Source organism: Bos javanicus, chromosome 4, assembly GCF_032452875.1.
Source record: "Bos javanicus breed banteng chromosome 4, ARS-OSU_banteng_1.0, whole genome shotgun sequence".
Lineage (NCBI taxonomy): Eukaryota > Metazoa > Chordata > Mammalia > Artiodactyla > Bovidae > Bos > Bos javanicus.
Genome location: NC_083871.1, coordinates 102,854,394 through 102,870,854, shown reverse-complemented (window position 1 = coordinate 102,870,854; position 16,461 = coordinate 102,854,394). Strand labels below are relative to the sequence as shown.

Below are 16,461 nucleotides of genomic sequence, written 5' to 3'. Positions count from 1 at the left end.
CATAAACAATCTTGGAAAAAAGCTCTCATACTTCTTAATACTTCATCGTAGTAAATATACCGAGGTCACACTATTTCACAATTCATGAGCCAGGAGAAAGGAATACTGTGTGTTACCTCCTTAAAAGTGAAAACAAAATTATTTTTAAAATTTTATTTAAAGATAATAGAAGTACCAATTAAAAAAAAACCTGGTGAGACAAATAGCACCATTTCACATTTTAAAAATTTCTTTAGTGTCTGGCTTTATAACAGCCAACTGGAATCTGATATATTTTCTCGATCTGCTCAGATGTGTGATTGTGGCTAAAGAATATGAAGAAAATCTGGTCTTACACAGGGAAGACCTTGTAGAGCCTCTGAAAAGGTTGTACAGACCCTCATGTTCCTGGCCCACACTTCAAGAACTCATGCTCTGTTACGCACTAGATAGATGAAACACGTCCACACATCACACATTTCGAGAACATTAACGTCATTTAACTACATTATTAATGTTTGGTAGGAAAAATCTGATCCCCTGTAGATTCTTGCTTTACACGTTTATAAGTAATTAACTGCTAAGCCAAACTACTGATAAATTTCTACCAAGACTTTAATACTTTAGATTAAAATTTTCTAAATTTTATTTTTTATTGAAGTATAATTGAATTACAATGTTTTGCTAATTTCTGCTGTACAAAAAAGTGATTCAGTTATATACCTTATTATTCATATTCTTTTCGATTATGGTTTATCACAGGATACTGAATATAGTTCCCTGTGCTACAGTTCTTTGTTGCTAATCCTTGTTGCTTGTGTATTCTATATACACCAGTTTGCGTGAACTAATCTCAAACTCCCAATCCAACCCTCTCCTAAATCTCTTTGGATGCAAATATTTTTAATGCTTAAATATACCATTTGTTTCCTAAGAATGTCTTTGTGATTAAAATCCAGCTTAATAGTTCCAGCCTTTCTCAATCAAGATTCTTCAAGAAAATTAAGTCCTACATTCCAAGGGCATAGGCTGTATATAATGAATTTACTTCTTGCCTCTGCATCTAGAATGGTACTGCTACTGCTGCTGCAGCTAAGTCGCTCAGTCGTGTCCGACTCTTAATGACCCCATGGACTGCAGCCCACCAGGCTCCTCCGCCCATGGGATTTTCCAGGCAAGAGTACTGGAGTGGGGTGCCATTGTCTTCTCCCAGAATGGTACTAGTTATGAACAAACCTTGGAAGGACTGAGCAAACAGTCCCTCAAAGCAGTTTCTTTCTTTTGTGGTTCAGATAAGGAATCTCAGTTGAGAAAGGCTGGTACACAAAGGGTCATCTGTATTTGAAGGCTGTAGAGGAAATTTTACTTTCTGTGGGTCCTCTTTCAGTTGGGGGAGGAGGGAAGTAAATGGGGTTATTTTCCTTTAATATTCTTTGGGCACTACCTTGGCCAATACAATACTTGTGGCCAGAGTACTTATACAAGTACAAGTACTTATACAAGTACAATACAATAGTTGTGGCAATAAGTACTGGATTGACTAGATTTGTTAGATCTTAATATAATAAAAGTTATTTACACTGTGGAGGAATCCTAAAAGCTAAAATAAAATTATAGGAATGAACAAAAGTTTTCCTATCATCTATGCATGAAAATAAAATACATATACTCTACCCGTCTAAATTATATACAATTACTTAAAAAATGAAGTAACTCCAGTAAGGTTAATGATTCAACTTTTAGGAAATATGAATTCATCTCAGTAATTTGAAAAAGTAAATAATATAACATTTTAGATTTCCTTCACAATCCTACAAGATTTCTTAAAAGTTCTTCATGTTTGCATAAGTGATTACCTAAGCTTGTAGGATGAAAAAAGGTAAAACAAATATCAACTCTTGTGTAATTGATTTGTTTCTTCAATGATGTATTTTCTGTCTTGAAAAAAAAAAATTTATTTTTGAGCCATGCCACAGGGCATGTGGTATCTTAGTTCCCAGACCATGGATCAAACCCACATCCCCTGCATTGGAATCGCAGAGTCTTAACCACTGGACTGGCAGGGAAGTCCCAAAACAGATTGATTAAAAAGTCATACTGACAACCAGTTTAGAGGTAAATGTATTTAATTTAAATAAAAAAGAAATCAGAGGTAATACTGCACTTGTCAGTAAAATGTTATCATTTTTCATTAAACCTGTCTCCAACTCTTCTGACGTCTTAAATGTTAGCCTTGCTCTCTAACCCTATTCTAATGAATCACATTCCAGCAATTCTCCCATATTTTCACTTCCCTCCTTCCCTAGCTTACATTCCATAATTAATCACCATAATCATTCATTTACTAACACATTAACTCCAGTGCCCTGAAAGACATTCTGTAGTATGTTTAAGTGTTAATACTCATCTTTTTATGATTCCTGCTGTCACAATATTTCTAAAGGATAAAAACAACTTCCAAACACAAACACACAGCCTATAATCCAACATAACCATGGCCTTTCACCAGATTCAAGTTCACTTAAAATTTATGAAACAGATTCTTTAGTGGAAGTTTTGTGTTTACTTACATCTGGAAGAGAAGGAAGATTGTAGGGACCTCCCACCGGTGAGCTCAAATCAATCACAGGTGAGCCGAAAGCCTTTGCATCATACCCTGCTGCACTAGTAATGGTGGGGCTGGAGGGAGTGGAGGACGTGCTGTTGGCAGTCGAGGGGGCCGCATGCCCACTGCTGATCTGCCACTGTGGTAGCAAGAAGGAAGAAGAAAGGTTGCCTATCAGCAAGCCTGTTACATAAAATGTCCATCTAATCCCTGTTCCAGGTACAAGACAAAGTAAAAGACACATTCTACTATTTGAATTCAACTGTAATTTTCATGGAACGGAGAGAGGACACTGGTATATATAATTTTCAGTAATTCTCTCCAAACATAAATAATAAAAAGCACTGATTTCTCCCAGAAGACAACAGTATACACCAGAAAACCACAGCACCCGATCTTGGAAAGCTTATATATATCGGAAAAGAAATCTAAACATGTACATAGCAACTACAAACAAAGACGGAGGACTGAAAACACACCTTTCCTTCTGTCCCCACCTGATAGACCTGAGACTAAAATGACAGTTCAGGGAACTTTTTTTTTTTTTAAAAACAACACATTGACCCTAAAGACAAACTAAAAACAGGATGATCATTGAGAGTCTGTTTAAGCTTTCCTACTCTAGCTACCCCCAAATAATAAGGACTTCTTTCACCTCTACAGAAGAAGACTGGAAATTAAGTTTCCAGAATAGGTAAAACAGTGTCTTTGGACTCATGGGCACCAGGCTCAGTTGAAGGCAGAAGTATTACACTGAAAATGAAAATTAAGAAACCATACACACACTGAATGCTGAGCTTCAACGAGCATCAGGCCCTGCATTTCAGGCATGAAACAAAGAGATCTTTTGGGAACTGAGCCATTACCTAAAGATAGTGACATCAGTAAATCTAACAAACATGCCAAGGAGCCCTCACACAAGAGCAAAATTCAGCATTAAACATTAGCCCCACATCCCAGCTTTCAGTTTTTTTAAAAACACCCATTCCTTATACACAAACAGGCAACTAAGCATCAATATCTGAGAAAACTGTTACAAGCTGATATAAACAAAGTGAAAGTGAAGTCGCTCAGTCGTGTCCGACTCTTCACGACCCTGTGGACTGGAGTCTACCACACTCCTCCGTCCATGGGATTTTCCAGACAAGGGTACTGGAGTGGGGTGCCATTTCCTTCTCCAGAGGATCTTCCTGACCCAGGGATCGAACCCAGGTCTCCAGCATGGTAGGCAGACGCTTTACCTGAGCCACCAGGGAAGTCAGGCTGAGATAAACCCATTAAAACTAGGAATGCTATAGTATACAGAGATGAACTGTATGTATACCTGCTGTCTAAAATTTATTTTAAAACCTATCAAAAATAATAAGGTTTGACTGATGGATGAATGGATAAATGGATACAGATAACAAAGGAGACAGCAAATAGAGCAATCTGTCCCCTATACAACTCTCTCAACTAAGTTTGAAAATTTTATGATAAAATAGTTGGGGAGAAAAAAAGCAACTAAGAGGTATCTTAAGACTACGCAAAGGAAAAAACTCCCAAACACCGTATCATTTATATAGGGATGACACAATACAGAGTGACAGTGACAGAAATATTCTAACTTTGAAAAACCTAATTTATATTCTCCACTGAAAAAACTAAGTAAAAAACTCTGTGAATATGAATGCCAACTGAACCACCCCTCACACCTATCTGTCCATCTGTCTCTCTCCTTTCTTCCCACCCAGAACAAGCACGGTTACAGTTCATGTGTATCTTTCCAGGTTTCTTCTATGTATATGAAATTAAAAAAAAAAAAACACACACAAAAATTCGATGTTTCTCCCCATATATACTTAGAAGATCATATATAGATTACTGCCTTTTCTTAATAACCAGAAAGCATTTCCATTGTACCAGTATAATTTAAGCGATTCTATTAAAACAAACTCTCCACTATATTTTCCTCCTAGTTTGTTCATTTATTCATGTTTAGACTTTTGACTAGAAAACATTTTTAAAAACATTCTTAGAGTGTGTGTCTATCCATTAAAAACAATAAACAGAGGGCTTCCTTAGTGTCTCAGTGGTAAAGAATCTGCCTGCCAGTGCAGGAGACATGGGTTTGATCCCTGATTTGGGAAGATCTCACATGCCGTGGAGCAACTAAGCCTGTGCACCACAACTATTAAGCCTGTGCTCCAGAGCCCAGGAGCCACAACTACTGAGCCCACCTGCCCTGGAGCCTGTGCTCCACAACAAGAGAAGCCACTGAAACGAGAAGCTCATGCCCTGCAGTTAGACAGTAGCCCTCTGTCCACACTGAGAGAAAAGCCCGAGCAGCAATGAAGACTCAGCACAGCCAAAAATAAACAAGTGAAATTCTACATATACAGAGGCTCAGTAGTTGTGGCTCCTGGGCTCTAGGGCACAGGCTTAACAGTTTTGGTGTGCAGGCCTAGTTGCTCCAGCGCATGTGAGATCGTCCAAATCAGGGATCAAACCCATATTACATAGCTATGAGGTAGATAAATATGAGTACCCAGAATGTGCTAGGTGCTGTTATACACACTACCATCTAAGTCTCAGCACAACTCTGCAAGTTACGAACTCATTTTATAGTAGGGGCAAATGAGATTTAAGAGAGTAAACTTGTACAAGGCCACAAAAGTATTAGGAAAATAATCAGAATTTAAGATCTAACTGTAGCTTGGTCTCTCTTCACCTCATCTCTAATGATGAAAGAGAGATAGGTATAAATTTTATTGAAAATAATTAAAATGTCATTTTAGAAAATTTATATCAAAGTAATTATAAAAACACAAAGACACAGCATGTGTACTTTTAGAATATTACTTTAAAATCATTTGATTAAAATGAATGTTACAGAATTATGGGGAATAACATCATATTCTTTATTTTGGTCTTGGCAAAAAAAATTAAACTAAAATCAAACTGCTGGTTGTAAGCTGGAAAGACCTGACACAAGTACTTGGAGAAGATAAAGTGCTGGGAGAACTTTAGCTTTTTAAAACAATAATTCCTAAAAAAAACATATTACCTGAAAACATTACTAATATAAATATTAAACTTTCTAAAATTTAATGTATAACCTTAAATATTAAGCTTTATCAAGTGTATATATACTGTATCCTGTTTAATACTGAATACAATATAGTCTTATATACAGGTATATATATGTATAAATACTGTTTAATACTTCATATTAAAACTGTGTGATACTAAGTTTGTTTCCAAGAAGTCTCCTTGAAACACTATGAAGATTCATTGATTGTTCTCTTTTGAGGTATGCCATCTGTATTTGTTAGAATACTTTCATACTCACCTAAAAGCTACACACATTAATACTGAAAAATTCATACCCATGACTCACTGATTATTCTGGGCCTTTACTTCTGTATAAGTAGCTTGATTTTTTTCTTGTTAATTACAAAGCATCAAGATCCTTTCTCCTAGCTTTCTCTCTTTAGGTCTGTATGTAAAAAACTTTGTAATTCACATTTATTAAAAAAAAGAAAACAGCTTACTCTTGTTCTTCATCACTATTGGCTCTATCCATAAATTCAGTATGATTTGGAAGCAGAGAGAAATATAAGCACCTGTGGAGAAGTAAACACACATACCTGTTTTATGGCTTGTTGAGCCAAGAAAGCCATCTGCAAGGGGTTGGGCTTCATTGCTTGTCGTGGCGTATTCTGGTTTGATGGGTATCTTAGCTGTTGATGATGAGGAGGGAGAACTGGTCCATTGGGCTTGGGGCTATGATTCTGAAAATTTATCAAACGTGGAGGAGGTTGCTGGAAAAAAGACATTGTATCAATTCAGTGGCAGTCAGCTCCTTAAAGACGAATTACAGAGAACTCTATTTTATAACTTTTATAGAAAGAAAACAATTCTGCCACAGATGAATCATTTATTAATATTACAATTAGGGTATGGGGGGAGGGGACAGCTGCCCAGAATGTGAACAAGCATTTAAAGTAAGGAAGTTTTACTAGGAAAAGACCCTTGGGAGAGGATTTTCCAATCCGAGTTAAATCTAGACCACATTGGGAAATAGGGATTCCCTAAGTCCCCAGTGACTATCTTCTGCAAAGAATTGCCCTCTTAAAATCTAAAATGATAGAATAATAATTACTGATAGTTACTGAGTAGTTATCACATGTCCAGTACTAGTTAAAATGCTTTACATGTGTTAACTCATTTAATGTTCACAAAGATCCTCCTCTGAGGCAGGGATTATCTCTGTTTTACAAAAAAGGAAACTTGTCCAAGATTAGCAAAGATAGGAAGGAATGGAGCTAAGCTTTGAACTCAAGTTCTCTGGCTCTAAGGTCTGTGCAGACCTCTAAGGTCTGTACTCTATGCAGATATTAATAATGAAAACACACGATATTAACAACATTTAAAAATGAGTGAATTTTAGATCTTACTGAGATCAAACTACATGCCAGGCATTGCTAATGGCGTTTTATATGTTATCTTATTATTACTTCCCTCAGTCAGTTCAGTTGCTCAGTCATGTCCAACTCTTTGCGACCCCATGAACTGCAGCACGCCAGTCCTCCCTGTCCATCACCAACTCCCGGAATCCACCCACACCCATGTCCATTGAGTCAGTGATGCCATCCAACCATCTCATCCTCTGTCATCCCCTTCTCCCGCCTTCAATCTTTCCCAGCATCAGGGTCTTTTCAAATAAGTCAGTTCTTTGCATCAGGTGGCCAAAGTATTGGAGTTTGAGCATCAGCATCAGTCCTTCCAATGAATATTCAGGACTGATTTCCTTTAGGATGGACTGGTTGGATCTCCTTGCAGTCCAAGGGACTCTCAAGAGTCTTCTCCAACACCACAGTTCAAAAACATCAATTCTTCGATGCTCAGCTTTCTTTATAGTTCAACTCTCACATCCATACATGACTATTGGAAAAACCAAAGCTTTGAATAGATGGACCTTTGTTGGCAAAGTAATGTCTCTGCTTTTTAAAATGTTGTCTAGGTTGGTCATAACTTTCCTTCCAAGGAGTATGCGTCTTTTAATTTCATGGCTGCAGTCACCATCTGCGGTGATTTTGGAGCCCAAAAAAATAAAGTCTGTCACTGTTTCCACTGTTTCCCCATCCATTTGCCATGAAGTGATGGGACCAGATGCCATGATCTCAGTTTTCTGAATGTTGAGCTTTAAGCCAACTTTTTCACTCTCCTCTTTCACTTTCATCAAGAGGCTCTTTATTACTCCCCTACCCCCACCATTTTACAAATCAGGACAGTAAACATTAAAAAGCTGGGATAACCAGAAAAAAGGTCACGCAACTCATTAAAGGCAGCACTATGGTTTTAATCCAACACTAGTCTGCCATTTCATTAGTCAAACATGTTCTGGTGTTTAACTGGGGATTGAGGTACTAATTACAGTTTAGAGGATGAGTTTCTCTAAAAGAAAACAGATTTTGAAAGGAAATCCTTCAAGGACAGCGTTGGTTGATTACAGGTCAGGGTAAGGACAAGCTTAGTTTGCTCACAAATGCTATCCTTAGAAACTGACACCAGTGTTCCACAAAAAAGGTAACCTTGGTTACCAAGGTTCCACAAAAGGTTGGCAAATTATTGCAAAGTAAATACTTATTTTCAGGCTATCTTAACTGTATATGACCAGAACTTCTCAGAAAGGGAACTATTAACCCCCATATTCAAAGGGGGGACAAATAAATGAATTTATAAAGCTGAAGTAGCAACATCTTAAGGTGGACAGCTATAAAGTGTAGCCCTGCCCTCTTTTTGTTCTTTTCTTTTCTCTCATTTTTGGAATTTATCTCCTTTTCTGGGTAAAGGTCTTCTGTTATTCCTCTCCTGCAAATTAGCTGGCACTGGGTTCACACTTAGTAACTTACAAGAGTGACCAGCAATTACAGACCTAATGAAAAGTAGACTTAGACACTATTTCAAGATCAAAGGAAATTCTGTGGATGAAGAATAGAAAAATATGAGAAAAAGAGAAAATGCCAAAATTTTACAGAAGGCTGAAGCCATAGCAATTCTTTTTGATTCTTCTATTAAAGTTTTTCACTGGAAGGGTTTTATAACACAGAAACAAACAAAAAATAATTTGGGAAGTATAGTGGAAAACTTCTAAATTCATCCAAAAGACTATTTTTTAAAAAGTGGAAAAGCACTCAAAATGATCTTTAAGGGAGAACAAAAGCAGTTAAAACTTTTGCCTACTCCTGCCCTGACTGGGATTTATATATTGATTCAGTCAAGAAATGACATTCTGGGGGTGGAAAAAAAAGTGACATTTGATGCCAGAGTACTATACTCCTGTGAGAAATCAGTATGGAACTGGATGTCCACTCTCCCATCAAGGAAGCCCAGTGTAGAAAGATCTAAGGTGATTGATTTTTATCTCCTCCCTAAACTGTTATCGTTGACTGAGTTAATTTCTAAGAACCCCATGACAGGAAAAGTAACTTGAAAGAACAGGACTAGAAACTGGTTATGAACATAAAAGAAATAGCAAAACCAGTGCTATTTTAATTAAATGGAATTAACTTGCAAGAAGGAAAAAAGGGAGAGAATAGAGAAATAATTGAGAGCTTAAGTAAAGTGACACATATTCATCATTATCCTCACCCTCACTGTAAATACTTTCATTATTATAGGTGGTAATTTTACTCTAGGTCAGTATAACCATGAAGGATAGCAGATGTCCTTCTAAAATCCACTCACTGTTTAGGAAAATTAATATATACATATAAATGAGAGTATCTCTGCAGAATAGTAAATCTGGCCCAGGAGTGAGAACCATAAGGTATACAATAACAGACTCAGATTTAACAAACTTCGAGCTGTCCACTGCAGTACGACAGAGTATACTGTACACCACTCAATCAAGAGATGCAGAGTGTTTATTAGTTTGTACCACACAGTCATATAACTATGTAGTCTATCTCTGTATCACCCAGCTCTTTAATCATTCAGATTACATGGCTACTTTCAGAGAAAGAAGAAACAGGGAACTCCTGTGTAAGCAATTTTTAGAGCAGGCCTTTAAATTGACCTGTGTCTTCAGGCTAGAGGTAGAGTATGACAAAGAGGCACACATATACACCTGTCTACAAACAGATATTTTACCAGATGTACATGCAAATAAACTGCTAGAGAACTAAGAAAGCAGGTAAGCAGGGCAGTGTAAAAGTTTAAAGAAGAGGGAAAAAACTGATGAGTGAAAAATGTAGGAGCAGATATTTGGTAGAGAGAAGATAAAAATGAGAGATGAGAGTACTAGAAGAGGGCTCAGGGGTCACTGAGAGGAGACAGAAAAAGAGCAGTGTGCAAAGTAATGACATAAAGATGAGAAAATTACAGCTGATATCCTAACAACACAGGTTTAGACTGTGCAGGTCCACTTAGACAAGGATTTTTTTCAATAGTGAATACTTCAGTAGTGCACAATCTGTGTTTAGTTGAATCCTCAGACGCAGAGCAGTGGATGTGGAGGAACCATGGCGAGTGGCGGGGGGTGGCTGACTATAAGTCATATGTGAATTTTCAACTATATGGAGGGTCAGTGCTTCAAACCCCTGAATTAATTGTTCAAGGGTCAAATGTGTTGATATGCGGGAAAATTAGGCTGTATAATAAAGATTGTACATTATATACAATCATACAGCAGTATACCACAGAAAGAAATAATAAGATCAAACATAAATTTCTGAGATAAGCAGGCTAAAGGCTCTATCAAGGTCACCTCTGTTTGGTTACTGCTTCTATAAATAGCTGTTTCTGAGAATGTGACTGAGTCACACAGAATCTAGTAACTGCCTCAGTTCCTCACTTTTTAATGAAAAGGGAATTAATGCAAATGATGGATTTATCCTGTTTCAGGTTAATAAAGTAATAAAAATCACTTTACCATCTTTCAGATACTTAAGATAAATATCAATCATGTAAATGCTTAGCACTAGTCACTCAGTAAGTAAATATTTTCTCTCTTTTCCTCGTCAAATATATGTCTAAAACAATTTGGGTGCTCTGCAGTCTATCTGCAATATGTTACTCTGCAGTCTGGGAGGGGAGTGACAAAAGAATTTCTCCATTTTCTTAACAAAATTTCAACTCTGCCAGTGGCACTCCTGGGATCGAAAGTGTATACATTTTTTTCCCACAGAACACTCACCAAACAAAGACCTCTTAAATTGCTTGCTATTTACTTCCTTTTAAAACCTGGGTTAAAACAAAGTTCGAGAGCAATAATCAACTGGTCATACTAATTAATATTCTCTTGGATTTGACATATCTTGTTAATCAAATTACCAGACAGCCATAAATCACAAATAAAATCACCTCAGGCCTACACAGAAGCAATTTAACAAAATCAGGATTCATAGGCCCATAAGTCTTATTCAGGGTTGAAGCAAGTCTCCTGTGAAGATCATCTGTCTTGAATAACTACTACCAAAACACGCTATTATGCCATTTAATTGCTTTTTCATAAAAGAACTGCATTATGTATACATTCCTCTTAGTGCTAAAAAAAAAAACACTGGTAAAAAATTTCTCCTCTAATGATGTTTCCTTTTAATCAAGTAATAGATATTATTCCTGATTCTTTTTTTGTTTGGTTGATCAAAAACTGAGCTAAGTCCTGTTCTTAAGCATAATGAGAATTCTTAGTCTAGTTCTGCATGCTTTGAACGTTACTAATACTTATTAATCCCTGTGCCATTTCATTTGAGTCACTTACTGTAAATCAGTTCAAATTCTGAGAAACAGGGAGTATAAATTAATAAATAAAAGGAACTGAAAATAACGAGACAATTTTTGTACATTAAAGTAAGAATGGTGCATGAGGGAAAAAAAAAGACTTGCTCTTAAATGGAGTGGATAGAAGCTTCTATAACAACAGCAGAAATGTATACTAATATTGCAACTGTTCTTAACTAATGTACGGTAATTAATCCACAGGATCATGAGTCATGCTGTGAACTTGTTACTGTATTGTTAGTACTGTTGAGTTTATGACTATATGAACACATGTGTAGACTCTTCCACCCACTCTACATCACAAGTAGAATTTACATGCATATGTTCTTCAAACCCTTTAGAGGGACAAGTAGAAAATAAACACATGCTTTTCCCATTTCTCCACCAGTGACTGAAATCTTTGTTATGAATTAAGAAATAATACAAATAAAAAGATGACAAAACTGAAAAAAAAAAAAAAAAAAGAATGGTGCCTGGAACATTTGCTCAGAAATAAACTTTGAAAAAGGCAGACTTCTAACAAACCACCCCCTTACCCTTTTCTATTTCATTCTGTCCTAGTTTCCAGATGCAGTGGGTTTTCTAAACGCTGCATCTTCAGAGGACAGATACCTGAAGCATCAGTCATCCTGAAGCACTAATGTAACGATTATGAGTTACAGGTACACAACTTTCCCATCAATCATATGCATGGGTTATTCAGGAATGCAATCACTTATCCTCTGTTATAAAGACGACAAAGAGCAGATAAGAATAGATGTCCCAGCTGAATAAACCATTAATTTCTTTTTCAGAAAGGCTAAGAACTAGAGTTAAATTAGGGACCCTTGATGTGACAAATTTTTATAAATTCATACATTTAAATCATGGAGGAAGGACACCTTGGTTATTTTAGGAGCTGCTGAATATAACTGTACTATAGTTATCTAAGTTAGGACAGGCCTGCTTCCAAATTTACCTGGTGAGAGATGGAAGGTTGCTGGATGGGCCCCTGCATTCTAGGGTTTGGTAAACCCACAGGTGCTGGCCTCCGTTGCACCTGTTGCCTCTGAGCCATTACCTGTTGCTGCATATGCTGGAGTCGTAACTGAGCTAGGCTGATCTGGGTTGGAAACTTGGATAACTGGTTTGAAGATAAACCACCTGGTGGCTGTGAATTCTGTTCCACGACAGGATTCTGCTTAGGCATTTGTGGTTGACTCTCTTTATCTTCAATTACTAAAGAACCTAATCAAAGAGAAAAAGTTAAGTTCTAAAGATTTTCTGATAGTAACATACCATATTTTGTAAAAGGCTATCTTTGCTCATTTTCAGGATTTCCAAGGAACTTCTTTTTGTCTTAGGAACCCTTTACATGGTTAATGATAGAAACTCCTAAGAGTTTCTGTTTATGTAGGGTCTATCAAACAAAATCTACCATATTCAAAACTAGAAATGAGAATTAAAAAAACATTTTTCCATACTAATTCATTTAAAAGTGACAACCCAAAGTAACATATTTTTATGGGGAAAAAAACACCTTATTTTTATTTTCAAAAAAGTTTAGTGATGAATGGCACTATTTTATATTTTCAAACATCTCTTTAAATGTCTGGCTTAATAGCTGAACTCTCATAACTGTTTCTGCATTATCTAATATATTGTTTAAATAGAAATACACGCAGAAAACCCAGCCATATATGGGTATGTACTTGGAAAAGGGAGACCTATTATCACCTGAAGGAGCTTCAGACTACACTGTGAGAACTGCTGTTGTATAATCAAAACAAAACACGCAAACCTGACACTGGATGTGAGAACAATACCACAGAGTATTTCTGATTCAGTTCTCTCTCTGTGACTTAGCAATTGAATGACAACAACAGCTGGTTCTTTATACCTTCACGGTGCAAACTATGTTAGTTCTCTGATGGCGAACACCATGCTTTATAACTACACTGTTAAAAAGAGATTAAGGGTACCTCTTACAGGTCTGGTCCAAGAGTAGGGCAAAGCTTGATTTCTTCAATAGCAAAGACTCAGTTAAAAGTCTGATTTCTGATTTACTAAGCATAGGCATCCTTAAAGATATGGTTATCATTCATTAAATACTTACTCCATATTAGGTACCATGACAGGAGATCTATGTGTATTGTTAAAATCCTTCATACAGATAAGGGATCTAAGGTTCAGAGAGACCAAACAACTTATCCAAAGTCACAAAGACACTAAACTGAATACGCGTCCAAGACATTACTTTTCCCTTGTACTCGTCTATAAGATGTTTCTCAGAAGCCATAAATAAACAAGTTTGGGAAAGTTGTATCCTTCTTAGAAGATTTAAAATGTCAATCTCACTTTAAATGACAATTTATAGAGCTATATATGACAGCTCTGGAAAGTCCTACAGTAAAGGATACTGTCTTACAAATTCCTCACAAATAAGAGGTGTTTTTGTTTTTGCTGATTCAGATTTACCTAAACTATATTCACTCATGTGCGTACAGTTACATATTTTCTTAATTTTACCTATGTCTACATCATGTGGACTATGTTTTAAGTGATATGCTTATAAGTACATATAAGTTGACATGACTGTTTCTGTGGATATAAAACTGTGATAGATTCTCTGTATAGCTACGTATGTGGTAGAGGGTAGAGTAGGGTAAGAGATAGTTATATACATGCTTTGTATTAAGATGCTTCTTTTTAGTTATATAGATGAGAATATGTATGATTCTAGCTGCTGGCTATGTTTATCAATCAATAAATATGTACTTCTAAACTGTGCTGAGGAGTCACCTTATCATTTCTTCAAAGGGTCACCTTATTACCATTCTTTCTGTTCTCACGTATGGATGAGATTTATGTAAGCCTATTTCTTTCTTTCTTGGAGTGTTCTGAGAGCTCTGGCTCTCTTTCCAGCCAGTTCTTTTTTACCTAGAATCTAGCTTAGAGAATGAGAGAGCAACCCTATTTGATGATTTTGAAACAAAGTCAATGAGCCCAAAAACTGCCAAAAGGTGGTTAATGAAGAATGTATATGAAATTCTTATTTTTGTTTCTATAATTTCCCTGTGAGAAATTAAGAAAGGAGGCAAAAATTGAAGATTTTTTTTTACTAGTACATAATGTAACAAGGACTGCCTGCAAGGATATGTGATGTTACCAAATGATACCGAAAGTCCCCCTTTTTGATAACTCTAGTACTTCAAATTTGGGCAGTTATCTATATGCATGATACACTTCAATTAGGAGGTTAAAAATTATTTAATTATTATATAAAAGAAAAAAAAAAACAAAAACAGAGAGAGAGAATTCCTCCCTAGCAAGAAAAAGCAAATAAATGAAACATTAGTACCTGACAACTGGGTCTCAAGACTGAGTAAGCCAAGAATTGTATGAGAAATACTGTTTTAACAGAAAACATTCTAAAAAGTACTATATTAATGGCAGACACATGTCAAGAGTTTTAATAGCTATTCTGATAAATATGTCACTAACAGCACAAGCAAGATTCTACTTGCTTGAGGAAGAAAAACAACTCCTAAATCCAGAAGTCTAGACACTGAGTCAATAAAAGGATGTTTCATATCACCCACATATTTATATGTGTGTTTATATTCATGCATGCGTCACACATATACACACACTAATGAAATACCAGGAAAAATTCATGCTTTAAAATAAGATAATAAACATATTTAGGGGGTGGAAGGGAATACATTTTCAACAATCTCATAATCATTAAGAGTTCCAGAAACAAATGGCACTTTGAGAAAATCTACATAACAGCCTACCTAAATTGATTATATTTTGAGCCCAGAAACTAGGATCACAGTGAAACTGGATGGTATTGTTGGTCACTGGGGAAGCATCACACCTTGCTCGAAGGAGGTGCCGTAACCGGTACGTAATCTAGAAGAAAGCAGAGAGACAACTAAGCATCCAAGTCTTTATTAGGCAAATAATTTATCAAGTTCCCAACAAATACATAAAAAATGCTCTCTGTATCACATATATGCCAACACAAAACAAGTGTTCATATGTAAGTTATAAAAAGTAGACAAACAACACAGTTTTCCTTCAAAAATGCATTAGAAGTACAATTACTTATACTGTTGAACACAAAACAAACCTATCCTAAAGTGACAGGTTAAAGTTAGTTCATTGAATTACAGAAGTTTCACAGATGTACCAACCATATATTTGTAAAGTAAAATCACATTCTGCTTTTATTTTACTTACTCTCTCAAAGAAGGATTCAGAGTAGAGATTAGGGGGCTAATGGATTACAGAAAATACAAATGAATCTGCTCAGGACATGAAGTACAGCCTTAACCAGGCCTGCTAGTAGGATGGCTCTCCTTGCTCCTGTGCTGTGAATCTCAGTCATCACACCACCTCCCACCCTCCTCCACACTGCAGTCCGCAGTGAATGCTCAGTCATTCTCTCTCAGTCTTTGAAGAGTTCAGCTCTTGGCTCATGATCACCATCTCCAATATTATTTCTGCCATAATCCTAGATGGGCCACAGGACTGGAAAAGCTCAGTTTTTGTTCCAATCACAAAGAAAGGCAATGCCAAAGAATGTTCAAACTACCAGACAACTGTGCTCATTTCACATGCTAGCAAGGCAATGCTCAAAATCCTTCAAGCTAGACTTCAACAGTACATGAACCGAGAACTTCCAGATGTACAAGCTGCATTTAGAAAAGGCAGAGGAAACAGAGGTCAAATTGCCAACATCTGCTGGATCATAAAAAAAGCAAGGGAATTCCAAAAATAACATCTACTGATGCTTCACTGACTCTGCTAAAGTCTTTGAACTGTGGAAAATTCTTAAGGAGATGGGAATACCAGACCACCTTACGTTTCTCCTGAGAAACCTGTATGCAGGATAAGCAGCAATAGTTCCAACCAGTCATGGAGCAACCGACTGGTTCATAATTGGGAAAGGAGTACATCAAGGCTGTACATTGTCACCCTGCTTATTTAACTTCTATGCAGAATACATCATGTGAAATGCCAGACTGAAGGAATCACAAGTTTGAATCAAGACTGCTAGGAAAAATATCAACAACCTCAGATATGCAGATAATACCACTCTAAGGGCAGAACGTGAAGAG

The 16,461-nt window shown here is 36.5% G+C and overlaps 2 protein-coding genes across 5 annotated transcripts in view; one reads left to right on the top strand and one right to left on the bottom strand.

Annotated features, from left to right (window-relative positions):
* SVOPL (SVOP like) overlaps positions 1-12,318 on the top strand; it is a 134,316-nt gene extending 121,998 nt beyond the window's left edge. For both annotated transcript variants that reach the window (XM_061414844.1, XM_061414846.1), the window contains one exon: positions 11,915-12,318. In XM_061414844.1, coding sequence (XP_061270828.1) covers positions 11,915-11,986 — 72 coding nt within the window. In that variant the 3' untranslated portion in view covers positions 11,987-12,318. The remainder of the gene's footprint in view (positions 1-11,914) is intronic.
* Positions 1-16,461, bottom strand: part of TRIM24 (tripartite motif containing 24) — a 117,103-nt gene that overhangs the window by 18,404 nt on the left and 82,238 nt on the right. Inside the window, exons 8-11 of one of the 3 annotated variants that reach the window (XM_061414837.1) lie at positions 15,133-15,250; positions 12,414-12,580; positions 6,214-6,387; positions 2,550-2,723 (exon numbers count right to left, since the gene is read on the bottom strand). In XM_061414837.1, coding sequence (XP_061270821.1) covers positions 2,550-2,723; positions 6,214-6,387; positions 12,414-12,580; positions 15,133-15,250 — 633 coding nt within the window. Of the gene's footprint in view, positions 1-2,549; positions 2,724-6,213; positions 6,388-12,311; positions 12,581-15,132; positions 15,251-16,461 lie in introns of all 3 variants that reach the window. The other 2 variants (XM_061414836.1, XM_061414838.1) reach the window with 2 other exon arrangements.